This window comes from Sebastes umbrosus, chromosome 22, assembly GCF_015220745.1.
Source record: "Sebastes umbrosus isolate fSebUmb1 chromosome 22, fSebUmb1.pri, whole genome shotgun sequence".
Lineage (NCBI taxonomy): Eukaryota > Metazoa > Chordata > Actinopteri > Perciformes > Sebastidae > Sebastes > Sebastes umbrosus.
In genome coordinates, this window is record NC_051290.1 from 21,017,084 (window position 1) to 21,044,461 (window position 27,378).

Consider the following 27,378-nt stretch of genomic DNA (forward strand, 5'->3'; position numbering starts at 1 on the left):
TTTCCCCACTAATAAAGGAATATCTCATCTTATATTAAATCCTGCTGCGCCTCTACACGGACCGCTACGGTAAGCCGGTGAGACAAACAAAGCCCCAGCCCAGTCCTAGCTCGCAACAGTGACGTCAGCGCGCAGCGGCGGTGCAGTTACGCGCGGCTATTGGGCGATCGAGCAGCTAAACAGTGTTATACAGTAAAAAGACAAGACGCCGAGAACAACAACAACAGCTGTGGCCGCATGAGGCCAACTAAGTACACACTCAGGCTCACTCTGTAAAGATGTCGGGTAAGGAAACCTTTTAATACTGTTATTATACACACTTCTGTTAGCTAATTGAGCCGCCTCAGCCGCTTCCGCCCTCTAGGAAGTTTCTTTTGTCCTCTTCAGTCAACAACAACAACACCAGAGAGTCCGTGTGTTGACCGCAGAGGAAGGTGTACTGGCTGGTTTTAATAACAGTGTAATAACGAGTCGTTACTGGTATCAGATACAGGTCCGTGTGGTCAAAACAAGTCTGTTATCTGGTGGATTGTTACTCTGTGAATACCTTTGGACTGGCTAACATCAGGCAGAGCAGACAGACAGAGAGCCAGCTGGGTGTGTTGGGGGCAGCAGCAGTGATACAATGGATGATGCCATTTTATGATGCTTGAATAATTAGCTCATGTGTTGTTTGACACTAAAATGGCAGCACAATTTGCCATATATACTTTTTTTGTACCTTGCTCTTTATAATCTTTATAATGGAGATAGGAACACATGTTGTTTTGGTCATTAGTATGGATAACATGTTCTCTCAAGCAGGTCAAGTGCAGGGCAACACTACAATTAGCCCAAACTAATTATCAATAATTTGTGCATTTACTTATGGGCAATTCCTTATCTGCAATATACAGCAATTTGGTGTTTTTACTGCGTCCCTGTTTCTAATCTTTCTTGAATCTTACTTCTCCAGATGTCACGATGTCTGCACACTTCACTATTTCCGACAGCGAGTCAGAGGCATCGGAGGAGGTAGAGGAAGGAGATGATAACCAATCATTAGCTGTGCAAGAGCCGCAGCTTCCTCAACGCCACTCCCTCACCCTACCTGAGCTCAGACTGGCAGGTAGGAAAGCTCAAAGAATTGTGGGAAAGGGGGGGAATGAAAAACACAACAGAAAACTTGGCAACAGCGCCGCAGAAGTATCTTAACCTGCCAATGTATGTTTGAGCATCCTTTACCGCAACCTGCTCCAGATGGGACTCAAAGTTTATCTTGCTTTATTGCTGCCTGTTACTGGGGAGCGTTCACGTTAATCTAAACTTGTCCCATCTGTCCGCACCCTTTTTCACAAGAGATGGGCACACACAGAAATCTCTGTCAGACAGAACAGAACAGAGTTTGTTGTATTTCTGCTCCAGTTGTCAACAACATTACTCTGTTATTCAAGATCCCCAATTGTTCCAACTTCAAGTGCAGTGTGTGTCAGCATACAAAGACAATATGGTCAAATTCACCAGCGCAGTGATGTATATGTATGTATAGTTAAAACCTAAACCCACGGCTGCTTGTTTGCTTGTTATTAATGTTTTTTTGTAGAAAAAGAAAGCAATATCCTATTACGTTTTCTGCTAAAGCTGCTGCAGGGCAGATTCTATTCATGCACAAAAGAGAAAAAAACATTTGATGTCAGTGCATCAAACCACTCATTCATCGCTTTCTCCAACGTTACTGTCCGTTTATCCCCCCTATGTTGTCCTGCCATCTTAGGCCTCATTCTGCATCAGCTATTTCTCGTAGGTTTTACGGTGACGTACTTTGGGACATTAAAATGAGATTGCATTGTTAGTTGGAATGCAAGCTAACCTATTTTGCATTTAGAATAACTAACTATTATTTCTATTTTATCCCCCTAGTTTTACGTTTTTTAATGCATTGTTCCAGTGATAACTACTGATTTATATACCTATTTTATGTCCTTATTGCTCCCTTTCCCTGTGTCTGATGTTGATCTAATCTTGCTCCTGTGAGGCATCACAAACCCCTCTCACCTTTGTCTCCCTTAGCAACCGGTCGACTCAGGCTGAACTCAGAGTCCCACGCTTCCACCGTCTCCAGAGACGAGGAGCTCCAGGCGGGTTGGGAAGACGAGGCCGGCACGCCCACTGACGGAGCTCCGTTCCGGGGTCGGTCCAAGTCGGCTCCTCCTGCTCTGTGGGCAGCCAAGAAGTACGGCCGGAAGCTCCGAAGGATGAGCGACGAGTTTGACAGCCTGCTGGACAAAGGGGTGAGAGTGAGGAGTCAGAGGATGGAAGGAGAGTTTAAAAAGGGGTTTTCCTAGTATAACCGATTAGTTTATTTTTAATTTAAAGAGGACCTATTGTGCTTTTGTGCTTTTTCCCTTTCCTTTAGTGTGTTATATAGTTTTTTGTGCGTGTAAAAGGTCTGCAAAGTTACAAAGTCCACGCCAAGAGTGTTACTCTCCCCCACAGAAACCCTGTTCCTGAACTGCCTAAAACGCCTTGATTGAAGTGCTGTCTTTTCTTCTGTAACGTGGTGATGTCACCAAGTAACACATTTGCATAATACCTGCCTAGCGGCTAGTTTGGCACGCCATTAAACAAAACTAGTTAGAGCGGCGCAGGAGTCCAAATTCAATTGACCAATCACAACAGAGTGGGCCAGCTGACCGATAAGAGCAGACTGGGTTTTTTCGGGGGTTCCAAGTGTTTTTTAAACATTAAAGCATGTAAACATGTTCTAGTAGAAACCCAAAATACAAGTATGCACCTGAAAATAACCATAATAGGTCCTCTTTAACGCTGTGCCTCTATTTTGCGCAGGAAATGAAGAAGGTGAGGAGCGCTGGGTCGGCCAAACAGATGCACCACTCTAGAAGCTGGTGGAGCTACCTCTTCAGTCACCAGGAGACGGAGGGAGAGAACAACCACCATGAAAACCACACTCATCGCACTGAATAAGAACAGAGAGGAAACAAAGAGTGGCACGAGGAATGGAGGAATCAATGGGGGATGGAGATGGAAATGAGAAGAAAGCAGTGGGGAAGCCAAGAGAACAATTGTTACGAGAACAAAAAGACCTGCTCTGAGAAGGGACGGAGGAAAGATTGATTTGAACAAAAAGAGAAAAATCCAAATACAAAGACGTGGCTGAGTGGATGTCCCATCCTAGTCGGGTCCTTTTTATACGTCATTGGTAACTACATTTTAACAATCTTTTTGTATTTGTGTTGGTTGTGATGTTAACGAAATTGCTGAGCAGCCCACTGTGAAATGGTAAAAGTCAGTCAGACCCCATAGAATGGATCAAATGATGGGCCAAGAGAGGAGAGATGATGAAAACACAAAGAAAGCTTAGAAGTGGGTGGTGAGCACTAAGTTAAAAGACGCTTACTACTTCAGTTGTCTCTCCCATCAACACTATGCAAAATACTGTGGATGGAGAGATAAACGCACTGACATCACAACACCCAACTTTTCTGAGACCACCTTGAATGCTGTTAGAATTTCCTTCCTCGTCTTCTCGAGGGAAATCACCAACGTCGATGTGTTACTCACGCTTGTTTTTGCTCCAAATGGTGTGCTTAACTAATGGAGACCACTGTAATTGTGTGCCAAAAATAATCTGCAGGCAACAGAGGAAAGAGTATAAAATGGGAAGGATTTTTTAAAGTATTCAACTCGGGCCTTCATCCTGTTCTACTACCTGCAAGCCAGTACCATTTAAAACAACTGTACTTGACTATCATTAACTGCTTTATATCTCAAATTTATCAAAAAGATAAAGAAAGAAGAACAATCTCGTACAAGGACAATCTCTGACGATGCAGAAATACTATCTTTTGTAAAACTTCAGGGTTAGATTATATCTGAGGACATTAAACCTACGTATAAAAAGCACAATCCAATATGAATCTATCTTTTTAAAAGCCTTGGATGAGCAAAAAAAAAATACTTTGGAACTTTTGTGTGTAAATATTTTGTTAATATTTTATCAAATTGCAGGGGTTGAGGGGGGGTTATAAGAAACGTGGTTGAGAATTTTATTTTATGAGGAGGTTAACATGCTATTTAATAAGCAATAGCAATAGGCAGTGTACAATCCATGGCTGTTGTGATAAATGTTAATGTGCTTATTTAAAGATGTGGGTGGGGATGAATTAACTGCTGTACAAGGAGCCAACACACTAGGCCCATTTATTCAGTGATGAAAGAAGATGGATTTAGAAAGTCACACTTAAACACAGCTGGAAGGGATTTAAACTTGGCTTCTCCAAACTATTTGTGAAGTTTGTTTATGAAAAATCAGTTGCCAGTCCTGTTGGGTTTATAAAACAAATTACTTTAAATCTGCATTGGGATGTGAATAAAAATGATCTTTCAAGGTCTAGGAGTGCTGATCTAATGCTAGATTTGCTTTTTATGTATTATATTCAGGCTTTTAATGGCACATACTACACACAATACGGCATATACGGGAGTTATTATCGTTCATATTAATGATTATAAACTAAGATCAGCCCTTCTACACAGCTTGGTGAATACGATTAGGCTATCTGTGATGTGATTATTGAAAATGGTAATAGGTTCGTTCTACTTGTGTCTTACTCTCTTCCTCTCGACTTGTAGGGTTGAGTTGTGAAGTGCTCGGGGTGGTGTGCAGGCTAATAAAGGGGCTGCATTTGTATCGTCTTTAAAACTTTTCTCCAACTTTTTTATAGCTTTTCCTAAACTTGGTTAAGGACCATTTTGTAATCGGATGATTCTAGACAATCTGAATGACACCACCCTTTTTTAAGATTCATCTGATATGTTTGGTAACGTTCAACCCTGACTGTGTAAGACGAATTCACTGAAGCATTTTGGTGACCCTTTAAATTGAAAAAATATCTGGTATCAAACTCAATAGTGGTTTACATTTTAACAAGTCACTAGTCCTAATAGACCTGTTCTTCGACACAAGTGGTGATGGCGTTGAGAGCTTGGGACCAGATATGAATTTAGAAGAGTATAATATTGTCATGAACTGCCTTGAACATGCTGTAACCTGCGATGCGACACCGCATTACCAGCCTTGTCTGTTTACCCAGTTACCGCCTTAAACTTTACAGCTCGTTGCGCTCAAGAAAAAAAAACAGCACAATAATGTGGCGGTGCATTCGCTGTCACAACTGTGAGGCACATATTATAATGCTGTAAAAGCCATGATGTGGTTTTGACTTTTAAACATCTGTGACAGTGAACGCACCCCAGAAGGGGGAAAACATGCCTGGACACCTGGAGTTTTGCAACCATCCTTGGTAATACTTGAATCTGGAGATGTGTGTGGAGTAATTCTAATATTTCCTTCTTTTTTATGTTGGATTCCTTTTTGTTTTTTAATGACTTTTGTAAATTTTCTCTACAGCTGTGAAACTTCTGGTATATGCTGTCCTGAATAAATAATTTTAAGAGTGGTTTTGAAGTGAGTTTCTTGTGTAATTCTTCAAAATTGTACAGTATAAAAAGGACAGTATAAATTGTACAGTATAAAAAGGACACATACTCAAATACAAAAGCCATTATATCAGTTTTAATATAGAATTAGTCTTAAAATGATGGCACATTGACAGATTTGTTAACAGCAAACATTTTTTGGTTAGTAGGCAACACATCTGCATGAAAAGGCTCTCAGTATTTCATGGCATAAAGGTCACAATAAACAGGACAACTTATAGGCCAATGCTGTCCAAAATGTTACTTGATCTCTTATATACCTCAGTACATAGTCTGTGTCTAAACTCTTCTGGTGGTGGTTTCCCACCACCCCATCACTGCCAGTCAGAGTTTAATTTTCCATCTTATTTTCCCTGTTTTTATGTTCACTTTATGTCTATTTCCCTTATTGTCTTATTATTATTATTCTACTTTTGATTTATCAAACTATTGATGATGCATCCAGGCAGTACTTGCGCCCACAGTCCAAAGCTGACAGTCTGTCCATGTCTGTGTCGCTCAGTGTGAAGTCAAAAAGCCTCGCATTGTCCTTTATTCTGTCTGGATTGGAAGATTTTGGGAGCACAGGGACGCCCTGCTGCACAGCCCAGCGCAAAAGGACCTGAAGGGGAACAAAAAACCTAATTGTTTTCCAAGTGTTTGTGCTAAAATAAAAAGTTTTTATTGATCAGGGTGACCCAAATATATGTTTGTGTATGTGTGTGTGTTTACCTGTGCAGGTGTGCGTTCACAGTTCTTTGCCACCTCCATGACCACAGGGTCAGTGACCAGCTCTCCTTTCCCTAAGGAGGAGTATGCTTGGAAACACACTCCATGCTCCTCACACACTTTCCTCAGCTCTGTCTGGCACAGCTTTGGGTGAAACTCTACCTGAAGAAACAAAAAAATACGATATCTGCATTGGCTCTTTCAAAAACTGAGAGAATAAAACACATTTGTGCACCATCTTCCTTTTGCTGACATGCATTCTACCTGATTCAGAGCAGGAGTGATTTTGCAGCTCTGCATCAGTTCTCTCATGTGTGCTGGTGTGTAGTTGGACACTCCTATGGCCTTCAGCTTCCCCTGAGCATGCAGCTCCTCCAGTGTGGCCCAACTCTGAGCTCGGTCGCCTGGAATCAAATATTAATTAGGACCTCATCATCAGTGTTACTCAAGAACAACTACATTGTGGAGGAGGAAAGTGAGACGACAGCTTGAATCTCATCTCTTAATTAGTGGAGCTTTTTTTAGAAAAGATTTGATACATCTGGCCAAAGCAAAGAGTTACTTCAAACGCTTTAACATGTTTGTTTGTTTTTTACATAAATGTACATGCAGGCCATACATACAAAGTTATTTTTCCAGTGATATTTTGGTACATGAAGGAAAACATTGACTTAATCTGAACTCTTTACTTGAGTTGCGTTGGTCAGCCACCTCCAGACCCTGTGTCCCAGGCCAGTGGATCAGGTAGAGGTCGATGTAACCCAAATCCAGCTGAGACAGGCTGAGCAGGGCTCCTTCCATGGCTCTCTCACCCTGATCCATGTAGCCCAGCTTACTGCAGGGAGAAAGAGAGAGAAATATATTCCAGAGGACATGCACATTTTCAGAAAATTGCTGGAACAAAAGATTCTGCCTTATGTACTATAATACATCAAAGGTCACTTATTTAGAGCTTATATACACATCACCTGGTTATGAAAACATCCTCTCTGGTTAAGCCGTGTTTGGGCAGGAGCTCCTTCACGGCTCGACCCAGCGCAGCTTCATTCTCGTAGACGGCTGCACTGTCAAAGGCCCGATAACCGGCAGCCAACGCTGCATCCACAGCCGGGTAGACATCTTCAGGAACCACCAACTCGTAAGTCCCCAAACCCATGAGGGGCATCTGAACCCCCGTATTTAGGAGGACAGAGTGGGTAGTGGAAGAGGGGGAAGACATCTGCTTGGACTGTTTGGTCTACCTAACACTGTTAAAGAGGGAGAGAGAGATTTGAGTGAGGAATAAATGGGAGATTTTCTTGAGTATAAATTGGTTGTATCAGGACTGGTATACTGATTTCTACAGGTTACTACCAGTTTCATTACAGAGGAAGGTCATAGTGTTGTAAATGAGTACCAATGATGCAATATTAGACCTTTGAAATGTCAGTAACTGTAAGTGTTACAGTGATGCAGTGTTAAGGTATTAAGACGTCACAATGGTGTATAATATGGCAGGGTGTGTGTGACAGTGAGTACAAACATTGTATGATGCACGCTTCACATTGTAGCTTTAAGTTAACATTATTACAGTTTGCAGTGCATGGTGGGACGTTGCAACGTCAATATGTATCTGTATGTACACTAGGGCAGTATTATACTGTATGTCACAATGATGTATAAACATTGTGTCAATGATGTATCGTTAACTTTGGAACGTCACGGTCACAGCTAACTTACTGTGGCAGTGGTGTATTCTACAAAACCCTGGTACTGTTGATCAACCTTTCAATCCAGAAGATTGTGTGAAAAATATTTATATTGGAAGTACTAATATACTGAAAGAGAAGTGTTCTAACAAACATATTAGGAACATAGTCAGTTATGTTTCTGTCCCTTCATCTAGATGTTTTTGGTCTTCCTTATTTGAGGATATACAGTGGGAGAAAGCTTGGAAAATGTGTGATAAATACTGTATCAATAACAAACTGAAGGAAGTGTCTTTCAAGATATTACATTGACCTGGTAAAACTTGTGATGGAAAGATTCAAGCTGGATACTGATTACAAGTGTGATTTCTGTGGACTTGAAAAAGAGAGTATTTCCCATCGATTCTTTCACTGTATTTATACACTGTAAGAATGTTCTGGACGGATGGAGCCAACTTTCTACAAAAGAAACTTAAGATGAATGTTGAAATATGTTTGATGTAGTGATATATTTTAGTCAAGATAAGACTGGAAATAACATGCTGTATATAATACAATTATTTATGGAAAATGTCATATTCATAAGACAAAATGGTCAGCCAACTTTCCTGCACTTTATTAATGAATTTAAACAGAATAGCACCATCACATCCAATATTAAAGACAAAAAAAGCCATTAAGACATATGAATTATTAAATGATTATAATATGATGTATGTAACATAAACACAAGCTCTGTCATTGTGAAATGTATATGTAACTATTTTTGTTTTGTCTTTTGTTAAACTGTGTATGTATCTGTACCTCTGTTAATGAGCAGGAGTTCATTAAAGAAAGCATTAAACAACATGTGGCAGTGTTGGAAAGTTGTAGCGTCACAACTCACAATTAAGTAGAAATAGTGTTAACATTAACCTACAATGAAGCAGTGTTAGAACATTGGAACACTGCAAAGCTATGTAGCTCTGTTATGCTGGTTAAGAGAATTTAAAGGACACAATAATGAGACCAAACATTGCCACAGTGACGCAGTGTTGAAACATTAGACTGTGACATGACGCAGTATTCGTTTAGACGTAGAAACGTCACATTTCTCGAAATACGACGTAGTGACCTGGGTGGTGACGTCATTACATGCTACTATATTAAAGATAATTCGTGTTTTCATCTCACCTTTTGGGCCCTTTCAGCTGAATTCTTTTGAAGTGTCAATGAAAGGAAATGTCACTTCGAACTTTAACCCAGAGCACAGAATGTTTACAACTACTTCCACCTGCTACACGTGGTAAACTGATGGTCATGTGATAGTTTGGGCGCCGCTGATTGGATGAAGATCTAGCCAATCAAATGACCAGAGATGGTAGAGCCCTGAGAGAGAGAGAAACATTTCTGACCGTTTTTTAATTAAATATGTAAATGCATTTTTTTTTGTTTTGTTTTGTGTGTTTCATTTATGTTGCTATTGGATTTATTTCATTTATAAATGTAATTGTTTATGAAATTAACTCTGCTTATCTAATGGTGCAGTAATTTTGTTAAAGGGATAGGGGGCGGGGGGTGTATAATTTGTTTATACAATTATTTCTCAGATTTATTGGATTTTGTACAGAATACCAATAAAAAAACTTTGAGCAAAAAAAATATGTAAATGCTAACTGCCTTTACCGATATGAGGCCGTTAGCATTATAGCCGACTGAAAGTTACTAGCTAGCTACACCAGTTCAACATTTCCAGTGATGATATGTAGACTATTCTGTATTTTGGTTGCCCTCTGAACCTACAGTCCACCAATTAATCAGTTAATCACTTTATTTTCTGATGTTGTTGGTTCCCTGAAACTTGATTCTTCAAAGCTAGTAGTTTTATCTAAAAACAAAAATCATAAAAGATGTATTTTCTCTACAGCTGTGAAACTTCTGGTTTATGCTGCCTGAATAAATCATTTTAATTTTAAAGTGAGTTTCTTGTGTAATTCTATAAAATTCTCCAGTATAAAGGACACTTGAAAAAAAATGACATCATTTTTTAATTGCAAATTTGTGGTAATTCACAGACAATTCAAATGAGAAAGCTAGAACACAAAGGCCATAATACTACTTTGTAAGAGTTTAAAGAACAGTATGAGGCAACAAATAATATGGAACTAGTCTTAAAATGTTGGCACATTAAATAAGTTTATGGTCAGTAGGCAACACACATATAGGTACTACCTGAAAAGGCTCTCAGTGTTTCATGGTACAGTATATGGGTCACAATAAACAGGACAACTTACTGGCCAATGTTGTCCAAAATGTTACTTGAACTCTCAAATATCTAAATACATTGAATCAAAATTAATACATCTGCCTAGTGCATTTGTTATGTAACTGAGCTGTCTGTGTCCACTTCTTCTGGTGGTGGTTTCCCACCGCTGCATCACTGCCATTCAGAGGTAAAGAACAGCAGCATTAAAGAGGCATCATGGAAGATAATGTGTGATCTACTAGTGGTCTATCAAGCCACTTCTGATGGATCCCAGCAATAATTGTGCCCACAGTCCAAAGCTGACAGTCTGTCCATGTCTGTGTTGCTCATTGTGAAGTCAAAAAGCCTCGCATTGTCCTTTACTCTCTCTGGATTTGACGACTTGGGGAGCACTGGGACGCCCTGCTGCACAGCCCAGCGCAAAAGGACCTGAAGCAGAACAAAAGACATATATTTTTTCCATGTTTTTGTACTAAAAGAAATGATTCTATAATTTAATATAATTATTCGATTCTATAAATCAAGGTGTTTGTGTGTGTGTGTTTACCTGTGCAGGTGTGCGTTCACAGTTCTTTGCCACCTCCAGGACTACAGGGTCAGTGACCAGCTCTCCTCTCCCTAAAGAGGAGTACGCTTGGAAACACACTCCATACTCCTCACACACTCTCCTCAGCTCTGTCTGGCACAGCTTTGGGTGAAACTCTACCTGAAGAAACAACAACAACAAAAAACACTGCATTGGGTCTTTCAAAAACTTTATATTTTGCATTTGTGTACCATTATGTATATTATATATATATTATCCATCTTCCTTTTGCTGACATGCATTCTACCTGTAGCAGAGCAGGAATGATTTTGCAGCTCTGCATCAGTTCTCTCATGTGTGCTGGTGTGTAGTTGGACACTCCTATGGCCTTCAGCTTCCCCTGAGCATGCAGCTCCTCCAGTGTGGCCCAACTCTGAGCTCGGTTGCCTGGAATCAAATATTAATTAGGACCTCATCATCAGTGTTACTCAAGAACAACTACATTACGGAGGAGGAAAGTGAGATGACAGCTTGAATCGTGTCAATTAGTGCAGCATTTATTTATAAAACATTTGATACGCCAGGCCAAAGCAAAGAGTTACTATTTTTCACATAAATGTACATACAGGTATACACAGTTATGTTAGCAGTGATATTTTGGTACATGAAGGAAAACATTGACTTAATCTGAACTCTCTACCTGGGTTGCGTTGGTCAGTCACTAACAGTCCCTGTGTGCCAGGCCAGTGGATCAGGTAGAGGTCGATGTAACCCAAGTCCAGCTGAGACAGGCTGAGCAGGGCTCCTTCCATGGCTCTCTCACCCTGATCCTTGGGGCCCAGCTTACTGCAGGGAGAAAGAGAGAGAGAGGTCGTTGAGCATTATACACTTTGCCTTTGAGCTTCAGTGTCTCCATATTGTCTCTGAGAAGAAAATCATATGATCTGGGTATGATACCAAAGCCAGTGTAGTCATGCATTTATCCAAAGCGACTTACAATAAGTGCATTCAGACATGTGGATATGACCCACATACATCACCTGGTTATGAAGACATCCTCTCTGGTTAAGCCGTGTTTGGGCAGAAGCTCCTTCAGGGCTCGCCCCAGGTCAGCTTCATTCCGGTAGACGGCTGCACTGTCAAAGGCCTGATAACCAGCAGCGAGCGCTGCGTCAACAGCCCGGTAGACATTTTCAGGACCAACCAACTTGTAGGTCCCCAAACCCATGAGGGGCATCTGAGCCCCCGTATTTAGGAGGACGGGAGGTGTAGAGGACATCTGATCTGAAAGCACCTCTTCTTTTGTGTACCCTGTTTGGACTAGTTGGTCTACCCAGGAATGTTAAAGAGGGAGAGAGAGTTGAGTGAGGAATAAATGGGACAGGTTACACTGACTTCTTCAGGTTTGCCATTGCCCTTTTCCACCAGGTTCAGTGCAGAAGAAGGTCATAGTGTTGTAATGTAGCAATTGAGTACCTAGATTGACATTTCAAATTTATTCCAGTTGTTTAACAAACACCGATTATGTTTTCTTTTTTGTTTTTATTCATCTTTTCCTTTCCTTACATTTTATTTGTTGCATAATTTATTTTATTGTATACTATTTTTATATTGTAAAAAATATTTTTGCAGATTTTTTTGTGATGAAAAATCTTAACATGTTTGTGTAACTACTGTATTGAACTTTCTGAATAAAGTATGTAGAAAAAAAGCTCTATGTACAGTGTTACCAGGATGCAATGTTAAGATATGGGACGTCACAATGCAGCTAGGAGGAGTACAATGTGGCAGTGTGAGTGACAGCGAGTAGGCTACAAATATTGTGATGTCACAGTTGTTACATTACAAATTATGCCACCGTTAAAGATAATTCATATTTCTCACCTTTTTGACCTTTTCAGCTGAATTCTCTTGAGGGAGAGGTGCATAAAAATGACCTGTATTCACCCAGTATTCACCCAGTACTCCCCCAGTACTCACCAAGTACTCACCCAGTACTCACCCAGTACTCGCCCAGTACTCACCCAGTAATCACCCAGTATTCGCCAAGTATTCACCCAGTACTCACCCAGTACTCACCCAGTAATCACCCAGTATTCGCCCAATATTCGCCCAGTATTCGCCAAGTATTCGCCCAGTATTCGCCAAGTATTCGCCCAGTATTCGCCAAGTATTCACCCAGTACTCACCCAGTAATCACCCAGTATTCGCCAAGTATTCACCCAGTATTTACACAGTATTCACACAGTATTCACACAGTATTCACACAGTATTTACACAGTATTCACACAGTACTCACCCAGTAATCACCCAGTATTTACACAGTATTCACACAGTATTCACCCAGTATTTACACAGCATTCACACAGTACTCACCCAGTAATCACCCAGTATTTACACAGTATTCACACAGTATTTACACAGTATTCACACAGTACTCACCCAGTAATCACCCAGTATTTACACAGTATTCACACAGTATTTACACAGTATTCACCCAGTAATCACCCAGTAATCACCCAATATTCGCCAAGTATTCACCCAGTATTTACACAGTATTCACACAGTACTCACCCAGTATTCGCCAAGTATTCACCCAGTATTTACACAGTACTCACCCAGTATTCACGTTGGAGAGAGGATTGTTTACAACTTCTCCTTCCTGCTTCAAGTTGTCAGCTGACAGTCATTTGACCATTTGGGCGGTTTTCGCCGTCACCATAGTGACACCTGCTCTGACGCCGCTGATTGGAAGAAGAGCCGGCCAATCACAGAAGGCCAAGCGACCGGAAGGCGGGAACTCGCCCCGTCCAGCGAATCTCGAGGCGAGCTGAGCGTTTGATTGACAGGTCGCTGTTTTAACTGTTGACGTCCTGGTGGAGGGTGACGTGAGCCTGCTGGACGACCTAACAACTTCATGTGCGCCATCTCCTCTAGACATTACGGTAATTTAAAGGAACAGAGAACCAAGAGTTTCTGACAGTTTATTAAACCAATTCAATATGTTCAGTAATGTTGACATGTATTCTTTACTTTATTTGCGCTCTGAACCAACAGTCCATCATTTAATAACTGTTTATTTTCTGATTTATAACCACATCAGGTCAGCCATGCCACTGCAGGCCTTCTCCTTCCCTTTCCCTGAAACAAGATGCTTCAGAGCCGGTAGTTTAACCTACAAGTGCAAGATCAGAGCAGGCAGCAGCTTCAGGCAAGACAGATGTTGTTCTTTACACCTTCACAGCCTCGTCTTTATACTTAATGTCTAGTCTTCTTTCCTGCTATGTTCTCCCTTTTTTAGTGAGAGCAAGAAGTATAATATGAGAACGAGACAGCTGATAAATCACAAGACAGCACAGTCTGGTTGTTTAACTCAAGGTTAAAGATGGTGACAAAATAAATAAGTTAAAAGGACTGTTTGTAAGAATCAGAAATTGCTTGTTAACAGCGACACCTGTGGCCGTGAAATCAACGAAAGTCAGCGTCCTGTTGCTCGCGCTTGTTCTCGCTCTACATAGACATGAACGAGAATCGCTCAACACAGTGAGGCAACACACGCCAGCTAAAACCACAATATCACTCTATATTTCACCTGCTTGGCAGTAATGTTAGCTGACCAGACGAAGGTCTCTCCATGAATCAATGCTGATCCTAGTGTTGGCTTTTCCTGCCTCAGCCTCCGGGGCTGAAGCAGGAAGAGAAACGTCATCATCTCCGACAGCAGCTGGAGGGAGACATCGGCACCCGGTCGGAGACGATAATGTTTCTCTGTTCTAAGAATATACAAAATACAAAATAAGCTATAAACAAAAATAAACATGATATAAACAGATAGTGCAAATATTGCCGGAGTGCAAACAATCAGGTATCAGAGGGAGAGAGAGGGATACAGTAGGGGGTGGTATTTAGAGTGTAAGAAAGAGGGGGAGAGCCAGTGTCGGCGGGGCAATAGTGTGTGTGTGTGTGTGTGTGTGTGTGTGTGTGTGTGTGTGAGGGAGAGAGTCACAGGGGGGCAGAGGGGCTGTCGGAGAGCCCCACTGCCATGGGGAAAAAACTGTTTTTATGGCGTGAGGTTTTGGTCCTGATGGACCTTAACCTCCTTAGAGTCTGAAATAGATGGTGTCCAGGATGGGAGGGGTCGGCCACAATCTTCCCCGCCCTCCTTAAGGTCCTGGAGGTGTACAGCTCCTGGAGGGAGGGAAGGTTGCAGCCGATCGCCCTCTCTGCAGCACGGATGACCCGCTGCAGCCTGGCCTTGTCCTTGGCGGTGGCAGCGGTGAACCAGACGGTGATGGAGGAGGTGAGGATGGACTCGATGATGGCCGAGTAGAAGTGCACCATCATGGTCTGTGGCAGGTTGAATTTCTTCAGCTGCCGCAGGAAGTACATCCTCTGCTGGGCCTTGCTGATGAGGGAGCTGATGTTTAGCTCCCACTTGAGGTCCTGTGCGATGGTCGTGCCCAGGAAACGGAACGACTCCACTGTGTTTACTGGGGAGCCGTGCAGGATGAGGGGGGGGAGAGGGGCTGAGTTCCTCCTGAAGTCCACTGCCATCTCCACTGTCTTCAGGGCGTTCAGCTCCATGTGGTTCTGGCTGCACCAGGATGCCAGATGGTCAACCTCCCATCTGTAAGCGGACCCATCACCCTCGGAGATGAGGCCGATGAGGGTGGTGTCGTCCGCAAATTTAAGGAGCCTGACAGATTGGTGACTGGAGGTGCAACCGTTGGTGTACAGGGAGAAGAGCAGTGGGGAGAGAACGCAGCCTTGGGGGGCACCGGTGCTGATGGTCTGGGTGTCGGAGACTTGCTTCCCCAGCCTTACGTGCTGATTCCTGTCAGATAGAAAGTCTGTGATCCACCTGCAGGTGGAGTCAGGCACGCTTAGCAGGGAAAGCTTGTCCTGTAGCAGAACTGGGCTGATGGTGTTGAATGCGGAACTGAAGTCCACAAACAGGATCCTGGCATAGGAGCCAGGGGAGTCCAGGTGCTGGAGAATGTAGTTGAGGGCTATGTTTACTGCGTCGTCCACAGATCTGTTGGCTCTGTAGGCAAACTGCAGTGGGTCCAGCAGGGGGTTGGTTATTGTCTTTAGGTGGTGGAGCACAAGGCGTTCAAAAGTCTTCATTATCACAGAGGTCAGAGCGATGGGTCTGTAGTCCTGAAGACCTGTGGTCCTTGGCTTTTTGGGAACCGGGATGATGTTGGAGGCTTTGAAGCAGGCAGGCACCCTGCAGATTTCCAGGGAGGTGTTGAAAATCCCTGTAAACACTGGAGACAACTGGTCTGCACAGTGTTTCAGGGTTGCAGGTGAGACAGCGTCTGGGCCGGCTGCCTTGCGGGGGTTTTGTCCTTTGAAGAGCCTGTTTACCTCCCCCTCCTGGATGGACAGAGGTGTGAAGGGGGGGAGGGGTGTGCTCAGGCTTGGTGCTTGTGGAGAAAGCTGGGGGGTGCTGGTGTGAACTGTGTTTACTGCTGGTGGCTGATGGCTGGGGGGAGAGGAGATGCAGTCAGGACTGGCACTTTGTCTGTCGAATCTACAGTAAAACTCATTCAGCTCATTCGCAAGTCGGTCATTCGTGGAGTGGGACGGTTTGGGCTTATAGTTTGTGATCTGCCTCAGCCCTTTCCAGACTGAGGCAGAATCATTGGCTAACCTAACGTTAGCTATGGTTGCACTGTTAGCCCTGAAGGCACTCGCAAGCGTGCATGACGTCACATCCGTTGGACTTTCCTGGAAAAACGTCCTGCATTCTTCACATTAAAAGCAGTCTACAGGCTAATAGAGGAAACCCAGAAAGTCTCATAAGGTTTCATTTTTTAGGTTAGGTTACAACCTGTTAACACATTGGCAATAAAAAAATATAAAAAAACGAGTAAAAACTTACTCCCTTTAACGCAACTTACTACTGGCATCATATGAAACTTGAACCTAAGGAATCCATTGGTAGCTTGTCATGAATGAGGTTAAATAACACTCCAAACTTGCGCTAAATTTTGGTGTGCAGATGCTGAAGAGTGTTGTATAATATTATCGGTCTTTAAATAAGGAAACATTAAATTGCCAGACTAGGGCTGTCAAAGGTAATGCGATAACACATTAACGCAAATTTGTTTTAACGCATTAATGCAATAAATTTTTCGGAGGATCAAGCAGGCTCAGTTTTTAAAGCTAGAGTGAAGATACAGCGATCTTATAAAACTAGAAAACCTAAGGAATCCATATTAGCTAGCCGCCAAGGAGGCTTAATAACGCTCCAAACATACATTCAATTTTGGCGAGGAAAACTGTCATGGCCATTTTCAAAGGGGTCCGTTGACCTCTGACCTCCAGATATGTGAATGTAAATGGGTTCTATGGGTACCCACAAGTCTCCCCTTTACAGACATACCCACTTTATGATAATCACATGCAGTTTGGGGCAAGTCATAGTCAAGTCAGCACACTGACACACTGACAGCTGTTGTTGCCTGTTGGGCTGCAGTTTGCCATGTTATGATTTGAGCATATTTGTTATGCTAAATGCAGTACCTGTGAGGGTTTCTGGACAATATCTGTCATTGTTTTGTGTTGTTAATTGATTTCCAATAATAAATATATACATACATTTGCATAAAGCGGTATATTTGTCCACTCCCATGTTGATAAGAGTATTAAATACTTGACAGATCTCCCTTTAAGGTACATTTGCGATTAATCATGATTAACTACGGACAATGATACGATTAATCACGATTCAATATTTTAATCAATTGACAGCCCTAATTTTATTTTACCTGTGCCCAGGCCAAAGACAATTCGAAGTGCGAATCCTACAAGACATAAAGTAGCGAGAGGAAAAGCCTGAAACCTGAAACAGAGACTGGACTCTGGATTACAGCAACTACCGACTTGAGTAATTATTTTTTCTTGAAAGCAAAGCAAAACAGCACAAAGATCGAAATCCATAAGCCAAACATATACCAGCAAGAGGAAGACTATTGATCGCATCCACTCTTGGCTCCATCCATGCTTCCCTTCCCCTCTTTCTCCTCAAGATTCATTTCTGCAAAGCACTGCAAAATGTTCTTTAATCTCAAAAGCTGGGGAGTTGGGGAGATGGCTGAGCTTCAGGCAAGAGAGAAAAACATTGATCTTCTCCATTTGAACTCCATTCTCTTAACACTACTGCCTTTATATATGTTCTGATGTGTGTTACCTAAGTTTGTCTTCACATTTTGTTTCATCTGCAAACAAAAGAGGATCTAAGGCCCCGTAGAATCGGCCTGCCTTTATTCAGGGATAACGTAGCAGAATAAGAGTACCAAAGAAGACTCATATTTAAACTATACTTAATATTTTAGGCACTCAAGGCTCAACAGTATTACAGCGATAGATCTTCTTACTATTTCACATTTGTGCTCAACAGTCAGCAAAAGACACCCTGATGTATACAATGCCTTATAGTTTTATCAGCTTTACAGCATTTGAAAAAAGTTACTAAAACTTGAGCTATTAATACTGTATATCAACATCTTTTAAGATGCAAATGTGTTGTGAACATGTTATGATGTATATTTCATCAGTGGAGAGGAGGTTCTGGGAGGAAACTGCTTCGATCGGGAACTGGAGGTAATTATGGATACTGCTTGTGTGTCATTCACACCATTCCTTATCAAATTCCCTTTAACTCCTTCTCTTACGTTATCTTCTTCTCTGTTTTCAGGAAATTATCAGAACTGTTCTTGGCAACCTGGACAGTCTCCAACCCTTCTCTAGTGCCCATTTCAACGTCTTCCCTTGTATCCTTTACATCATTTCATTCATCCATCAGTGCATTTATTTGTCTGTCTGCTTTCAGCTACTGATCCTCTACTTGCACACCGTTATGATGCTTAATCCCTAGAAGTTCCTTGTATTTTGTTAACTGTAACTACCAGATAAGAAGCGGTGGGAGGGAGCGTCCAAGGCGATGTGCAAACTTGGTGAGAGGAAGCTGAGAGCCTACCCGTTTAGTCTTATCCTCTACCTGGAGAAAAACACGCAGAACGGTGAGGACGAACACACATGAGCACACACGAGCAGAAACTCACAGCTTGTTCAGTCGTGTTCACAAAATGCATCCTGTTCTTGCGAGGCGTTACATGTTATCAGTACAAAGACGTTCTCAAGATACAAGATACTATTCAGGCATGTTGATATCTCACATGTATTTATCTTGCAGAGGAAGCGAAGGAAGCAGCGGAGAAGTTGAGCCCAGTGAGTTGTTGTTCTGTTAATCAGAGTAGAGAGTACATAGTGAGAGTACAGGCTAAGAGTGTTCAAGATTTACTATCAAACTGTCTTGTCTGATATGGTGTAGTGTCACTATAGAAGTCAAGAGTTGTATATTGTGGAAATAAATACTATGTATGGCAGGCCTATTCAATTGGCGGCCCATGGGGCGAATCCAGCCCTTTAAAGACTAGAGTGAATATATTGGTATCACGTAAAACTACAAAACGCAAGGAAACTATTGGTACCAACCATGTCATGTTACCTTTTCGGGAAAGAGGTTAAATAACGCTCCAAAGTTAGGCTCAATTTTGGTGAGGAAAAACTGTCATGGCCATTTTCAAAGGGGTCCCTTGACCTCTGACCTCAAGATATGTGAATGAAAATGGGTTCTATGGGTACCCACGAGTCTCCCCTGCTATATTCCCCCCAAAAACATGTCTAAGTGGGTTCCAATAAGAGAGTTTATTCCTGTTCATCAACGTTACCACTCATTGACGCTGTTACGGACTATTAAAAGAAACATCATTGTGTTTTTATTTAAATATCTTGCTAACATTCTAAGTTTATGGGTGTTTACGTTGTTAGATTATCAGAACATCATCATTTTATTAGTAGGCTAATTAGCCCATTCATTAGTTATGTCTTGTTAAGCACAGAAATACTTATTTGGTTAAAAAGTTTTAAACCCAGGCTGTTTAAGCAGAGGGAGTTTAGGAGAGTCAAACTGAATTTAAAAAAAGTGTTGAATGCAAGATAGTGTTTATTAAAACAACAACATATTAAGATTAAAAAGGTTTTCACATTTAAAGTCCTAGCTTTGCAAATCAGACATGACAGATACAGAAATGTAAATGTCCGGCTCCTTGCCACTTCACTGTTTTTCAAATCTGGCCCTCCTAAAAGGCTGTTGTATTGTATTGTTTTATTATATTAAATGATATAGTGTCCACTCCATGTCATGTATCATGTACAGCACACTACTGCTGCATGTTTTCTATGAGAAAAACGTCGCACAGCCATTCTCCTCTGTTTCTCAGCCCCAGTTAAAGCGCCGTAGAACAGACTCACCACTAGAGGAGGCCATAATAAAGGACTTACTCAAGGACATGGAGGCTGAAGGCGAGGATTCTGTGGTTCGGTGAGTGCTGCTCTTTTTCCTACTGTAGAGCTTATCTGTGCTACATTTACTCTGTTTGTCACATTTAACCTTCCAAGAAACTAAATGTTTAGAAAATCTTTGCAAAAATGACTAAAAACCTACCCTTTGGTCACAAAAATGGCTCCCACGTGAATGAACTTTTGGATTACGTTTTTAAGAGACGGTCTATATTTAACCAAAACCAAAAACTTATGGTTGTTGTTGTCGTCAGTTGTAAGTTAATAAACCATTCTCTCTAAGAGGGTTTGGTGATATGACAACGTATACCATTAGACAATATAAATGTGTGACAGTAGAAATACAGCAGGCATTATTGGCTTCATCATGGTTTACAGTGTGCTGTAATGTATATATTAAAATAGAAAATAATAGAAAATAAGCAGTGATTACCCAACATATATGTTTACAAAAAGGGTAGTCATTGCTTATTTTCCTTATTCCTCGTCAGTGTGAACAGCATGTATTGTTGTGAGAGTGCTGATGTGGATAATTGGGAGCAGTAAGAGGAAGCTTGTTCACTCTAGCATCACACATCGGTATACACATAGTGTATCAGTTGAAAATAATTGTTCTTATTCATAAAATCACTAAGACATCCATTCTGACACGCTCCAGTGATTTTTGCAGTTATGAAACAGACCGGAGGCGAACGGGCGCCACCTCAATCACACTGACAGTCAGATCAGTGGGGCGAAAATGATGATTTTAAAACGCACACACACACATACTATGAGACAATTCTTATATAAACAGAATCGTCATAGTTTTGAAGTCGAGGTACACACACTCAGATGAACAAACTGTGTAAACATCCAGCAAGCAGCAGCAGCGGGGCCTCGAGCATCGTTACCAGTTCACAGGAAATCAAGTTTCATTAAGCAATTCTCACTGAATTATATTCACCACATTGACCATTATGCTTACATGTGCTTAGAAAGGTGCTACACAAGTATAGCACACATCCCTGTTCTCAGAGGTTTCCTACGTACTGCTTCACTGTGTGTGTGTGTGTGTGTGTGTGTGTGTGTGTGTGTGTGTGTGTATGTGTCTACCTGATGCCCCGGAGAGACAGATGGTTTGTTTTTCTGTTAAACCTGCTGGAAAAATGGGAACTGAAAAGAATGAGTTTGTCTGTGTGAGTCTATGAGCAATCACACTTGTCAACAAGGGGCATCTAACAAAATTGTTGGTGTTGGCTGAAAAATCCGGCGTTTTCATTTCACGAACATGTAACTAAAGGCCTTTGGAGGCCATGCTGTATGAGGGATGACACCCACCAGTTTAAATTAAAAAAAACACTGACATTAACAAACAAGCATTGATTGTCATGTATGGCATAATTTTCTTCAATGGACCCCGTTCCTATATAATATTTATACTATTGTTCTGATACACACATTGTGTAAATTAAAATTAAAGAGGATCTCTTATGCTTTTTTGCTTTTTCCCTTTCCTTTAGTGTGTTATATAGTGTTTTTTGTGCAGGTAAAAGCAAAGTTATAAACCACAAAGTCCACGCCAAAAGGAGTTACTTTACCCCACAGAAACACTGCTTCTGAACTGCCTGAAACGCCTTGTTTGAAGTCCCGCCTTTTCTTCCGTAACGTGGTGATGTCACCAAGTAACACATTTGCATAATACCTGCCTAGTGGCTAGTTTGGAACGGCCTCAGACAAAGCTAGTTAGAGCAGAGCTGGAGCGGAGTCCGAAGAGTTCTTGTAGAAACCCAAAATACAAGTATGCACCTGAAAATGAGCATAATAGGTCCTCTTTAAAATTCTGTCATAAATTAAATGCCAGATGAATTTAGACACTAACCTTAATGGCAGAAACTGAGATTGAAGAATGAATAGGACCGTTTAAAGTAAAAAAAAAAAAAAAAAGTAAAGTTCCTCATGTGTTTGACTTGTATAAAGGGGTGTCTAGTTTTATGTGGCGATCATTAGTAAAACAGTAATTGTTCTGTAAATGTAAGAATAAACTTTGTTGTGTCCAACTTTCAGCAGGCCCTCTCTGCATTGTCCACATGCAGATAGAGAGATCAAAGAAGATCCATGGCGTGTTGACAAGGTGATTTCTTTTCATTTACTCAATCACTTAAGTCTTTTACTCATCACATTTAACTGATTTTGTCAAATGTCAAATGAAGAACTCAGTCATCATTTCAGCTCACAGTTCTTCCGAAATAATTGATTCCAACAGTTCGTCTTCCAATTTCAGTCTAATAATACCCTTTCACTTCCTCTCTACCACATATATAAACACACGCACTTGTAGCATCTCTGTCTGTATTGCAGCCCCAGGCTAACATTAGCGCAGACAGGTAGGATAACAAGTGTGATTAAGGTTAATAATAGCATTACATCAGACACAGAGTGTGTGTGTTTCTGTGTAAGTGTGTGTATGTGAGAGCGTGTGTGTGTTTCTGGTGCTTCAGATTGATTAGCAACGAAGTCCCAAAATTACCCTACGCCCAGCTCCCCACGGCCTTTCATCTCATCTGATCCTGTTGGGTATTTTTTACAGCTGTCCACTCTTTTTCCCCTCACATTTGTTTAAAGTGGAAAAAATGATTTAAACTAATTATGTCAGCCCATTGAGTTACAAGCCTGCGAGCTTTAAAAAGGATTACGTTTGAACAATGAAGGCGATCATTAAGTTGTGATGACGTAAACAAATTCAAGAGAAGTGTAGTCAAAAGACCAAGGAAAAATATCGGGTTATCAAATGTACATTTTTATAAATTAATTCCACTCAAATTCAAGCTCATAAAGACACTATGAAACTGGCAAATGGAAGAATCCAATTGACCGTTAGCTTAGCCCAACCACTTAGTGTTGCTAAGTTAAGCTTTCCTTTCTAGCAAAGCACGTATGCAGTTTACAATGATAACAGCGGCAGATTTATGACTCAAATTCATGCTAACTTCCAGACAGAAGTAGACAGAAGCATGCTTCTCATGGTCAATTATAACATTACACTAACTGGCATAAGCATATTTCATTTGCTAGCTAACTAACTTAGTATCAACTCCATGAATTGGTTGAAAACTCTGTCTCCAGTCTTTAATGTTTTTTGCTAACTCGTATGAAAATGAGAAACTTGCAAATAAGTTTTAGATATCCATTCAATGGCTATATACATAATAATCATGCTAAATCAACGCTTTATAATGATACAGAAAAGACTAATGCTAACGCTTAGGCTACTGGAGCAGCAATTATCTTGTAGCATATTTAAAAAAGTATATTAAAAAGTGTGGCTACACTGGTTGCCATACAACTAAACTTTGTTTTTCTAGTGTACCGTGTAACCTCACATAATGCAGTTAGCTAATCGTATGCAAACTCTTTGCCTTGGAAGTAAGGCTAAGTTATCCCTATAGTTACTAAGCTAGTTAGCTGGGAATGCTAACGTTAGCGGGTTACATGAAAGCAGATAAACGTTGTTTTCCTTATTCTTGTGCTCCTGTAAGGACGCGAAAATAATGAAGTTGCAGAGGGGCGTGTATGAAGGAGCAAATTTATCTTTTTCGTCTCGAGAGCTGCCACTTCTACGCAGCGAAATTTGAAATATTGCTGCGAGACCACCTTTTGCAAGCGGTCTCGGACCGGTGGTTTTGGTCCTCACCAGAGTATGAATATGGCGTTCACAACTGCTCAAACGAACCGCAGTAGAGTTTGATTAAAACGGACTAAAAGTTGGCTTGTGAAAGCGCCAGAAAAGACACAACTCCAAACTCTTTTTATATGGATTATCGCTCTTCCTACAGCCCCATGCACACGGCTTGTGGAGAAATCCAAAGCTGCAGTAGTTGCAGTTGCAAAGCTATATAATTGGACAATCGCTATTCAAATGGTCAATTCAATTAATTTCATATTCTGTTCTATTTTCACTATCATTTTAATTTCTTCTAATCCTCTCCCTACAGAAAGCTTTCAGGGGGTTTGAGGAACCCCAACAGAAATACGGTGTCAACACGGTTGGAGGAAGTGGGACTCCAGGTGAAGTGCATCCTGGGACAACACAGCACATGGGAGAGGAAGAGGAGGAGGAGGAGGGTGAAAATGCAGACTCTGTCCCAGGGACACCTGTGCGGCCGGGGATTTTGACTCGACTGGCTAGGTTGGTATGACGGCACCTTCAACCTGAGCAGCCAGTAAACAGTATTTCGCTAGTATGCTACAAGCAAAAACTGTAAAACGAACCCAACACCAGATCAGTAAATCGGCACACAGTGCAGGTAGGATTCCTACCTTTGGAGAGATGATGGTGATGTCGCTGTTTTACACCCACAGGAGAAACGAGAGCTAATTGGTACTGCTCATCTGAAAGGATAAAATTGACAAAGATTAAACTGGATTGGGGAAATCCAGCTGAAATTACAAGATCCCTGTGAAATGTCTGTTGAGACAAGCTGAGACGCCAAATGTCCTTCGGCACATAAAAGACTGACATCTCCACATTGACAGAGCACGCCAAACAATCTTACAAAATGTAGTCTTTTTGTAGTAACAATGATATGCAGTAGCAGCCTTATGGGATGAACAGTTAGTTAACTTTCTCTCTCGCTCTCTCTCTCTCTTTGCAGCTATATCTTCCCCTTCTTGTTCTTCAGAGACTCCTGAGGGACAGGAGATGTTACTGGTTCCAGTAGTGGAAACTCACTTGGGTTTGTTTGGTTAAAGTTCTGCAGTGTGAACAAACAAGTTTTCTGGAATCGTATTTCGTAGTTTTCATCCTCCATTGATCATCTTTTATATTAGCGTCATTATTATTATTTTTTTCCCATTTTGCTGAGATTTCTCCTGTTGTTCACTTATTGGAGGGTCTATTTTGTATCAGCTTTTTGTTGTCTCTCTTTATTGATAACATAAGCAAATAAATATTGTGTTTGTTTCCATTGGTTGCTTTTTTTGTTATTTGATGTTTTATATTGTTCCATTATGGATGCAGGTCTTGCTATTAGCTTGCCTCACATTATTGTTTTCATAGAATCACCTGCAATAATTGGATCCTCTCTTTTTTTCTTTTTGTAAACCTCTCTTCTCACCACAGATTCAGTCTTCTGTGACTTCAAAGATGTGGATATTATTTATATATGAGCTTTTTTCCCCCTCAAAGATCCAACTAAACAGCAGTGTTTCCCATCTTAAATTCTGCTTTCATGATCTGCGCGACCCCATCTGCATTTGATTTATTTTATTTTCGTAAATTCAGTTTTCAGTTGAGAGAGCTCATTTCCTTTGTCTACACACTGCTTTCATTTTTAAGTTTTAATGCAGTTTTTGATTTGTTATGTAAAATGTGAAGAAGCGGGAAGCGGTTAGAGCTTTCCTCGGCAGTGCAGACTGTCAAATGAATTCACGTTAACACATTTCGAAGGCCTTATTCTGGTAATTGTTGTAGACAATGACGGATCTCTCTTAATATTTCCACTCCAGTGCGTGTGTGTTCATAAGTGTACACCTTGAGCTTCAGTGAGTATCACCTTGTGGAAACTCCACTTTCCTCCTGTCAATCTACATTAGCTAAGTGTTCTATCTCTGTGTGTGTGAGGGTGTGTGTGTGTGTGTGTGTGTGTGTGTGTGTGTGTCTTACAGACTGAAATATTTTTAAATTACTTGAGACTTTACACGCACAAACACACGTGTATATTTACAGCTGATGTTTGTCACAAAAAAAAACATTTAGAAAATCTGGTTATTGATTAACTTTATGAAAGGTGTGTGTGTGTGTATATGTGTGTGTGTGTGTGTGTGTGTGTGTGTGTGTGTGTGTGTGTGTGTGTGTGCGGCTGCATGCACGTGTCCATGCTTGCATGTGTGTGTTTATAAATGGGGGTAAATGGGTCAACTGGACTAAAACATCACCTTAGAAACAGGAAAACTTTGCCTAATCCTCTCCTTATATTGTCATAGAGCCCAAAATAACACACGTATAATCTTACACTTACTTACACACTTTGACCACACACACAATATCCTGTCAGACGTAATGATACACACACACACACATATAGTACTTGAAATAACAGACACACACACATATAACATCATATACTTTCATTCACACACACACACGTACACACTGAGATTAAAATAACAGGACACAAGTGGAAGCGGACACATTAATGATATTATAGTTATTCAAGACGCCACGGTTTCCACGGCAGCCGAGAGCGACGGGGCCACTGAGCGATACAAACATCAGTCACCCCGCTGAGTCACACTGGAGAAATGTGTGTGTGTGCATTTCACCGACAGGAGAGTCTCCAGTTTAACAAAGTTCATTCACGACTAATTTTCTCCTGATGAGGTGCTGCAGGCCACTCACATTCATAGTCTCTCTCTCTCTCTCTCTCTCTCTCTCTCTCTCTCTCTCTCTCTCTGGTTGGCATGGAATCAGCAGAAACACACAACTTACAGTCAACACACTAATAGTTTTGTGTGTAGGTGGGGGGTTTAGTTGATGATGTCACACATTCCGTTTTCCATTGACATAACTAGATTGGGAATGTTTGGGATAGAGGGGCCATAAGATGATAATTGTGTTTTCCTTAGAAGGTGCGCCTGTGTGAGAGAGTGAGAGTGGGAGCCACAGCATCCATCCTGATTCAGGAATTAAGCGAGCACTACTACAACCTGCTCTCGTTAAAAACGTCTTGAGGTAGTTTTGCTATAGCGTCGGAGTGGTGAACAATATTTTATTAATTTCTCTACAACTATGGTTTTTATTGTGGTTCAGAAAGAGGGTTTAAAAGGATTATTATCTGTGTAAGCCTTTAGGGAGATCATGCGTTCAGTCATATGTATCTGTCTGTCTGTCCACAGCTAATCTGTCATACTACTGGACCCATCAGCCTGTGTTCATTTATGACTGTATGGTCAAGGACTTCTCGTGGTTGCGGTGATTCACAATCTTTTAAAAACCTATTTTATTGACTGTTTTATACCGTCATTGACCACTCACGCCTCTTAAACCCGCAGTAGGCAGAATGTTTTTGGCATCATTTTGCAAAAATTAACCTCTCAGCATATTGTAATTCAAGTGCTCTGAGAGAGACTTCTGCACCTCCTCATGGCTCTATTTTCAGGCTTTAAAAAATCTAGCCTGCGATGGGAGATTTTGGCCAATCACAGGTCATTTCAGAGAGAGAGAGCGTTCCTTTTGGCTGTTAATACAACAGAGGTAGCCGTCAATCACTCACAAACTCCGATCAAACGGTCAAACTAGGCAGCGCTGATCAAATATGAATCAATATTCTGTTACTGTAATGCCTATTTCTCTCCTCAGA

At 41.2% G+C, this 27,378-nt stretch overlaps 4 protein-coding genes across 14 annotated transcripts; 2 read left to right on the plus strand and 2 right to left on the minus strand.

The window, feature by feature from the left end:
- The first annotated feature begins 116 nt into the window (after nt 1–116).
- On the plus strand, nt 117–5,459 carry badb (BCL2 associated agonist of cell death b). Its single transcript, XM_037758386.1, has 4 exons — nt 117–285; nt 956–1,108; nt 2,050–2,270; nt 2,827–5,459. Exons 1-4 carry the CDS (start codon nt 279–281, stop codon nt 2,962–2,964), a joined length of 519 nt encoding a protein of 172 aa, XP_037614314.1. The 5' UTR covers nt 117–278; the 3' UTR covers nt 2,965–5,459.
- Nucleotides 5,460–5,560: 101 nt separating this feature from the next.
- LOC119481461 (uncharacterized oxidoreductase YtbE-like) lies at nt 5,561–9,225 on the minus strand. The gene is made up of 6 exons (XM_037758374.1): nt 9,069–9,225; nt 7,176–7,454; nt 6,897–7,042; nt 6,472–6,611; nt 6,211–6,369; nt 5,561–6,100 (listed from the first exon to the last, which is right to left on the minus strand). Exons 2-6 carry the CDS (start codon nt 7,424–7,426, stop codon nt 5,921–5,923), a joined length of 876 nt encoding a protein of 291 aa, XP_037614302.1. The 5' UTR covers nt 7,427–7,454; nt 9,069–9,225; the 3' UTR covers nt 5,561–5,920.
- Nucleotides 9,226–9,902: 677 nt separating this feature from the next.
- Nucleotides 9,903–13,371, minus strand: LOC119481462 (uncharacterized oxidoreductase YtbE-like). Of its 8 annotated transcripts, none has more exons than XR_005205191.1 (8): nt 13,285–13,371; nt 12,878–12,921; nt 11,707–11,995; nt 11,367–11,512; nt 10,974–11,113; nt 10,688–10,846; nt 10,335–10,569; nt 9,903–10,266 (listed from the first exon to the last, which is right to left on the minus strand). XR_005205191.1 is itself a non-coding variant. In XM_037758377.1 (8 exons), the coding sequence occupies exons 4-8, from the start codon at nt 11,943–11,945 to the stop codon at nt 10,390–10,392; spliced, it is 864 nt and encodes a 287-aa protein (XP_037614305.1). In that variant the 5' UTR covers nt 11,946–11,995; nt 12,551–12,576; nt 12,878–12,921; nt 13,285–13,347; the 3' UTR covers nt 9,903–10,389. The 8 variants fall into 8 exon arrangements, 7 of the variants coding, with proteins under 7 accessions (XP_037614305.1, XP_037614306.1, XP_037614307.1 ...); XM_037758377.1 differs by adding an exon at nt 12,551–12,576 and having other exon boundaries at nt 9,903–10,569; nt 13,285–13,347; XM_037758378.1 differs by lacking the exon at nt 12,878–12,921 and having other exon boundaries at nt 9,903–10,569; nt 13,263–13,360.
- A 92-nt stretch (nt 13,372–13,463) lies between these two features.
- Nucleotides 13,464–24,984, plus strand: LOC119481464 (membrane-anchored junction protein). 4 transcript variants are annotated; one of them, XM_037758382.1, is made up of 10 exons: nt 13,464–13,611; nt 13,770–13,877; nt 18,232–18,277; nt 18,372–18,447; nt 18,586–18,696; nt 18,870–18,904; nt 19,921–20,060; nt 22,085–22,151; nt 24,013–24,206; nt 24,673–24,984. In XM_037758382.1, the coding sequence occupies exons 2-10, from the start codon at nt 13,777–13,779 to the stop codon at nt 24,707–24,709; spliced, it is 807 nt and encodes a 268-aa protein (XP_037614310.1). In that variant the 5' UTR covers nt 13,464–13,611; nt 13,770–13,776; the 3' UTR covers nt 24,710–24,984. The 4 variants fall into 4 exon arrangements, with proteins under 4 accessions (XP_037614310.1, XP_037614311.1, XP_037614313.1 ...); XM_037758383.1 differs by having other exon boundaries at nt 22,088–22,151; XM_037758385.1 differs by having other exon boundaries at nt 19,960–20,060; nt 22,088–22,151.
- The last annotated feature ends 2,394 nt before the right edge of the window (nt 24,985–27,378 follow it).

What these genes read in the sequence shown, in the direction of transcription:
- LOC119481462 (XM_037758378.1), bottom strand. Translation starts at nt 11,945, where the DNA reads ATGTCCTCTACACCTCCCGTCCTCCTAAATACGGGGGCTCAGATGCCC. An exon ending in GAGGATGTCTTCATAACCAG is followed by an intron (nt 11,513 to 11,706) that starts GTGATGTATGTG and finishes TTCTCCCTGCAG; the next exon opens with TAAGCTGGGCCCCAAGGATC. An exon ending in GACTGACCAACGCAACCCAG is followed by an intron (nt 11,114 to 11,366) that starts GTAGAGAGTTCA and finishes ATTTGATTCCAG; the next exon opens with GCAACCGAGCTCAGAGTTGG.
- LOC119481464 (XM_037758382.1), top strand. Translation starts at nt 13,777, where the DNA reads ATGCCACTGCAGGCCTTCTCCTTCCCTTTCCCTGAAACAAGATGCTTC. An exon ending in GGAGAAAAACACGCAGAACG is followed by an intron (nt 18,697 to 18,869) that starts GTGAGGACGAAC and finishes TTTATCTTGCAG; the next exon opens with AGGAAGCGAAGGAAGCAGCG. An exon ending in CAGCGGAGAAGTTGAGCCCA is followed by an intron (nt 18,905 to 19,920) that starts GTGAGTTGTTGT and finishes CATGTTTTCTAT; the next exon opens with GAGAAAAACGTCGCACAGCC.
- badb (XM_037758386.1), top strand. An exon ending in ACCTGAGCTCAGACTGGCAG is followed by an intron (nt 1,109 to 2,049) that starts GTAGGAAAGCTC and finishes TGTCTCCCTTAG; the next exon opens with CAACCGGTCGACTCAGGCTG. An exon ending in ACAGCCTGCTGGACAAAGGG is followed by an intron (nt 2,271 to 2,826) that starts GTGAGAGTGAGG and finishes TATTTTGCGCAG; the next exon opens with GAAATGAAGAAGGTGAGGAG.
- LOC119481461 (XM_037758374.1), bottom strand. Translation starts at nt 7,426, where the DNA reads ATGTCTTCCCCCTCTTCCACTACCCACTCTGTCCTCCTAAATACGGGG. An exon ending in GGCTGACCAACGCAACTCAA is followed by an intron (nt 6,612 to 6,896) that starts GTAAAGAGTTCA and finishes ATTTGATTCCAG; the next exon opens with GCGACCGAGCTCAGAGTTGG. An exon ending in GTGAACGCACACCTGCACAG is followed by an intron (nt 6,101 to 6,210) that starts GTAAACACACAC and finishes GTTCCCCTTCAG; the next exon opens with GTCCTTTTGCGCTGGGCTGT.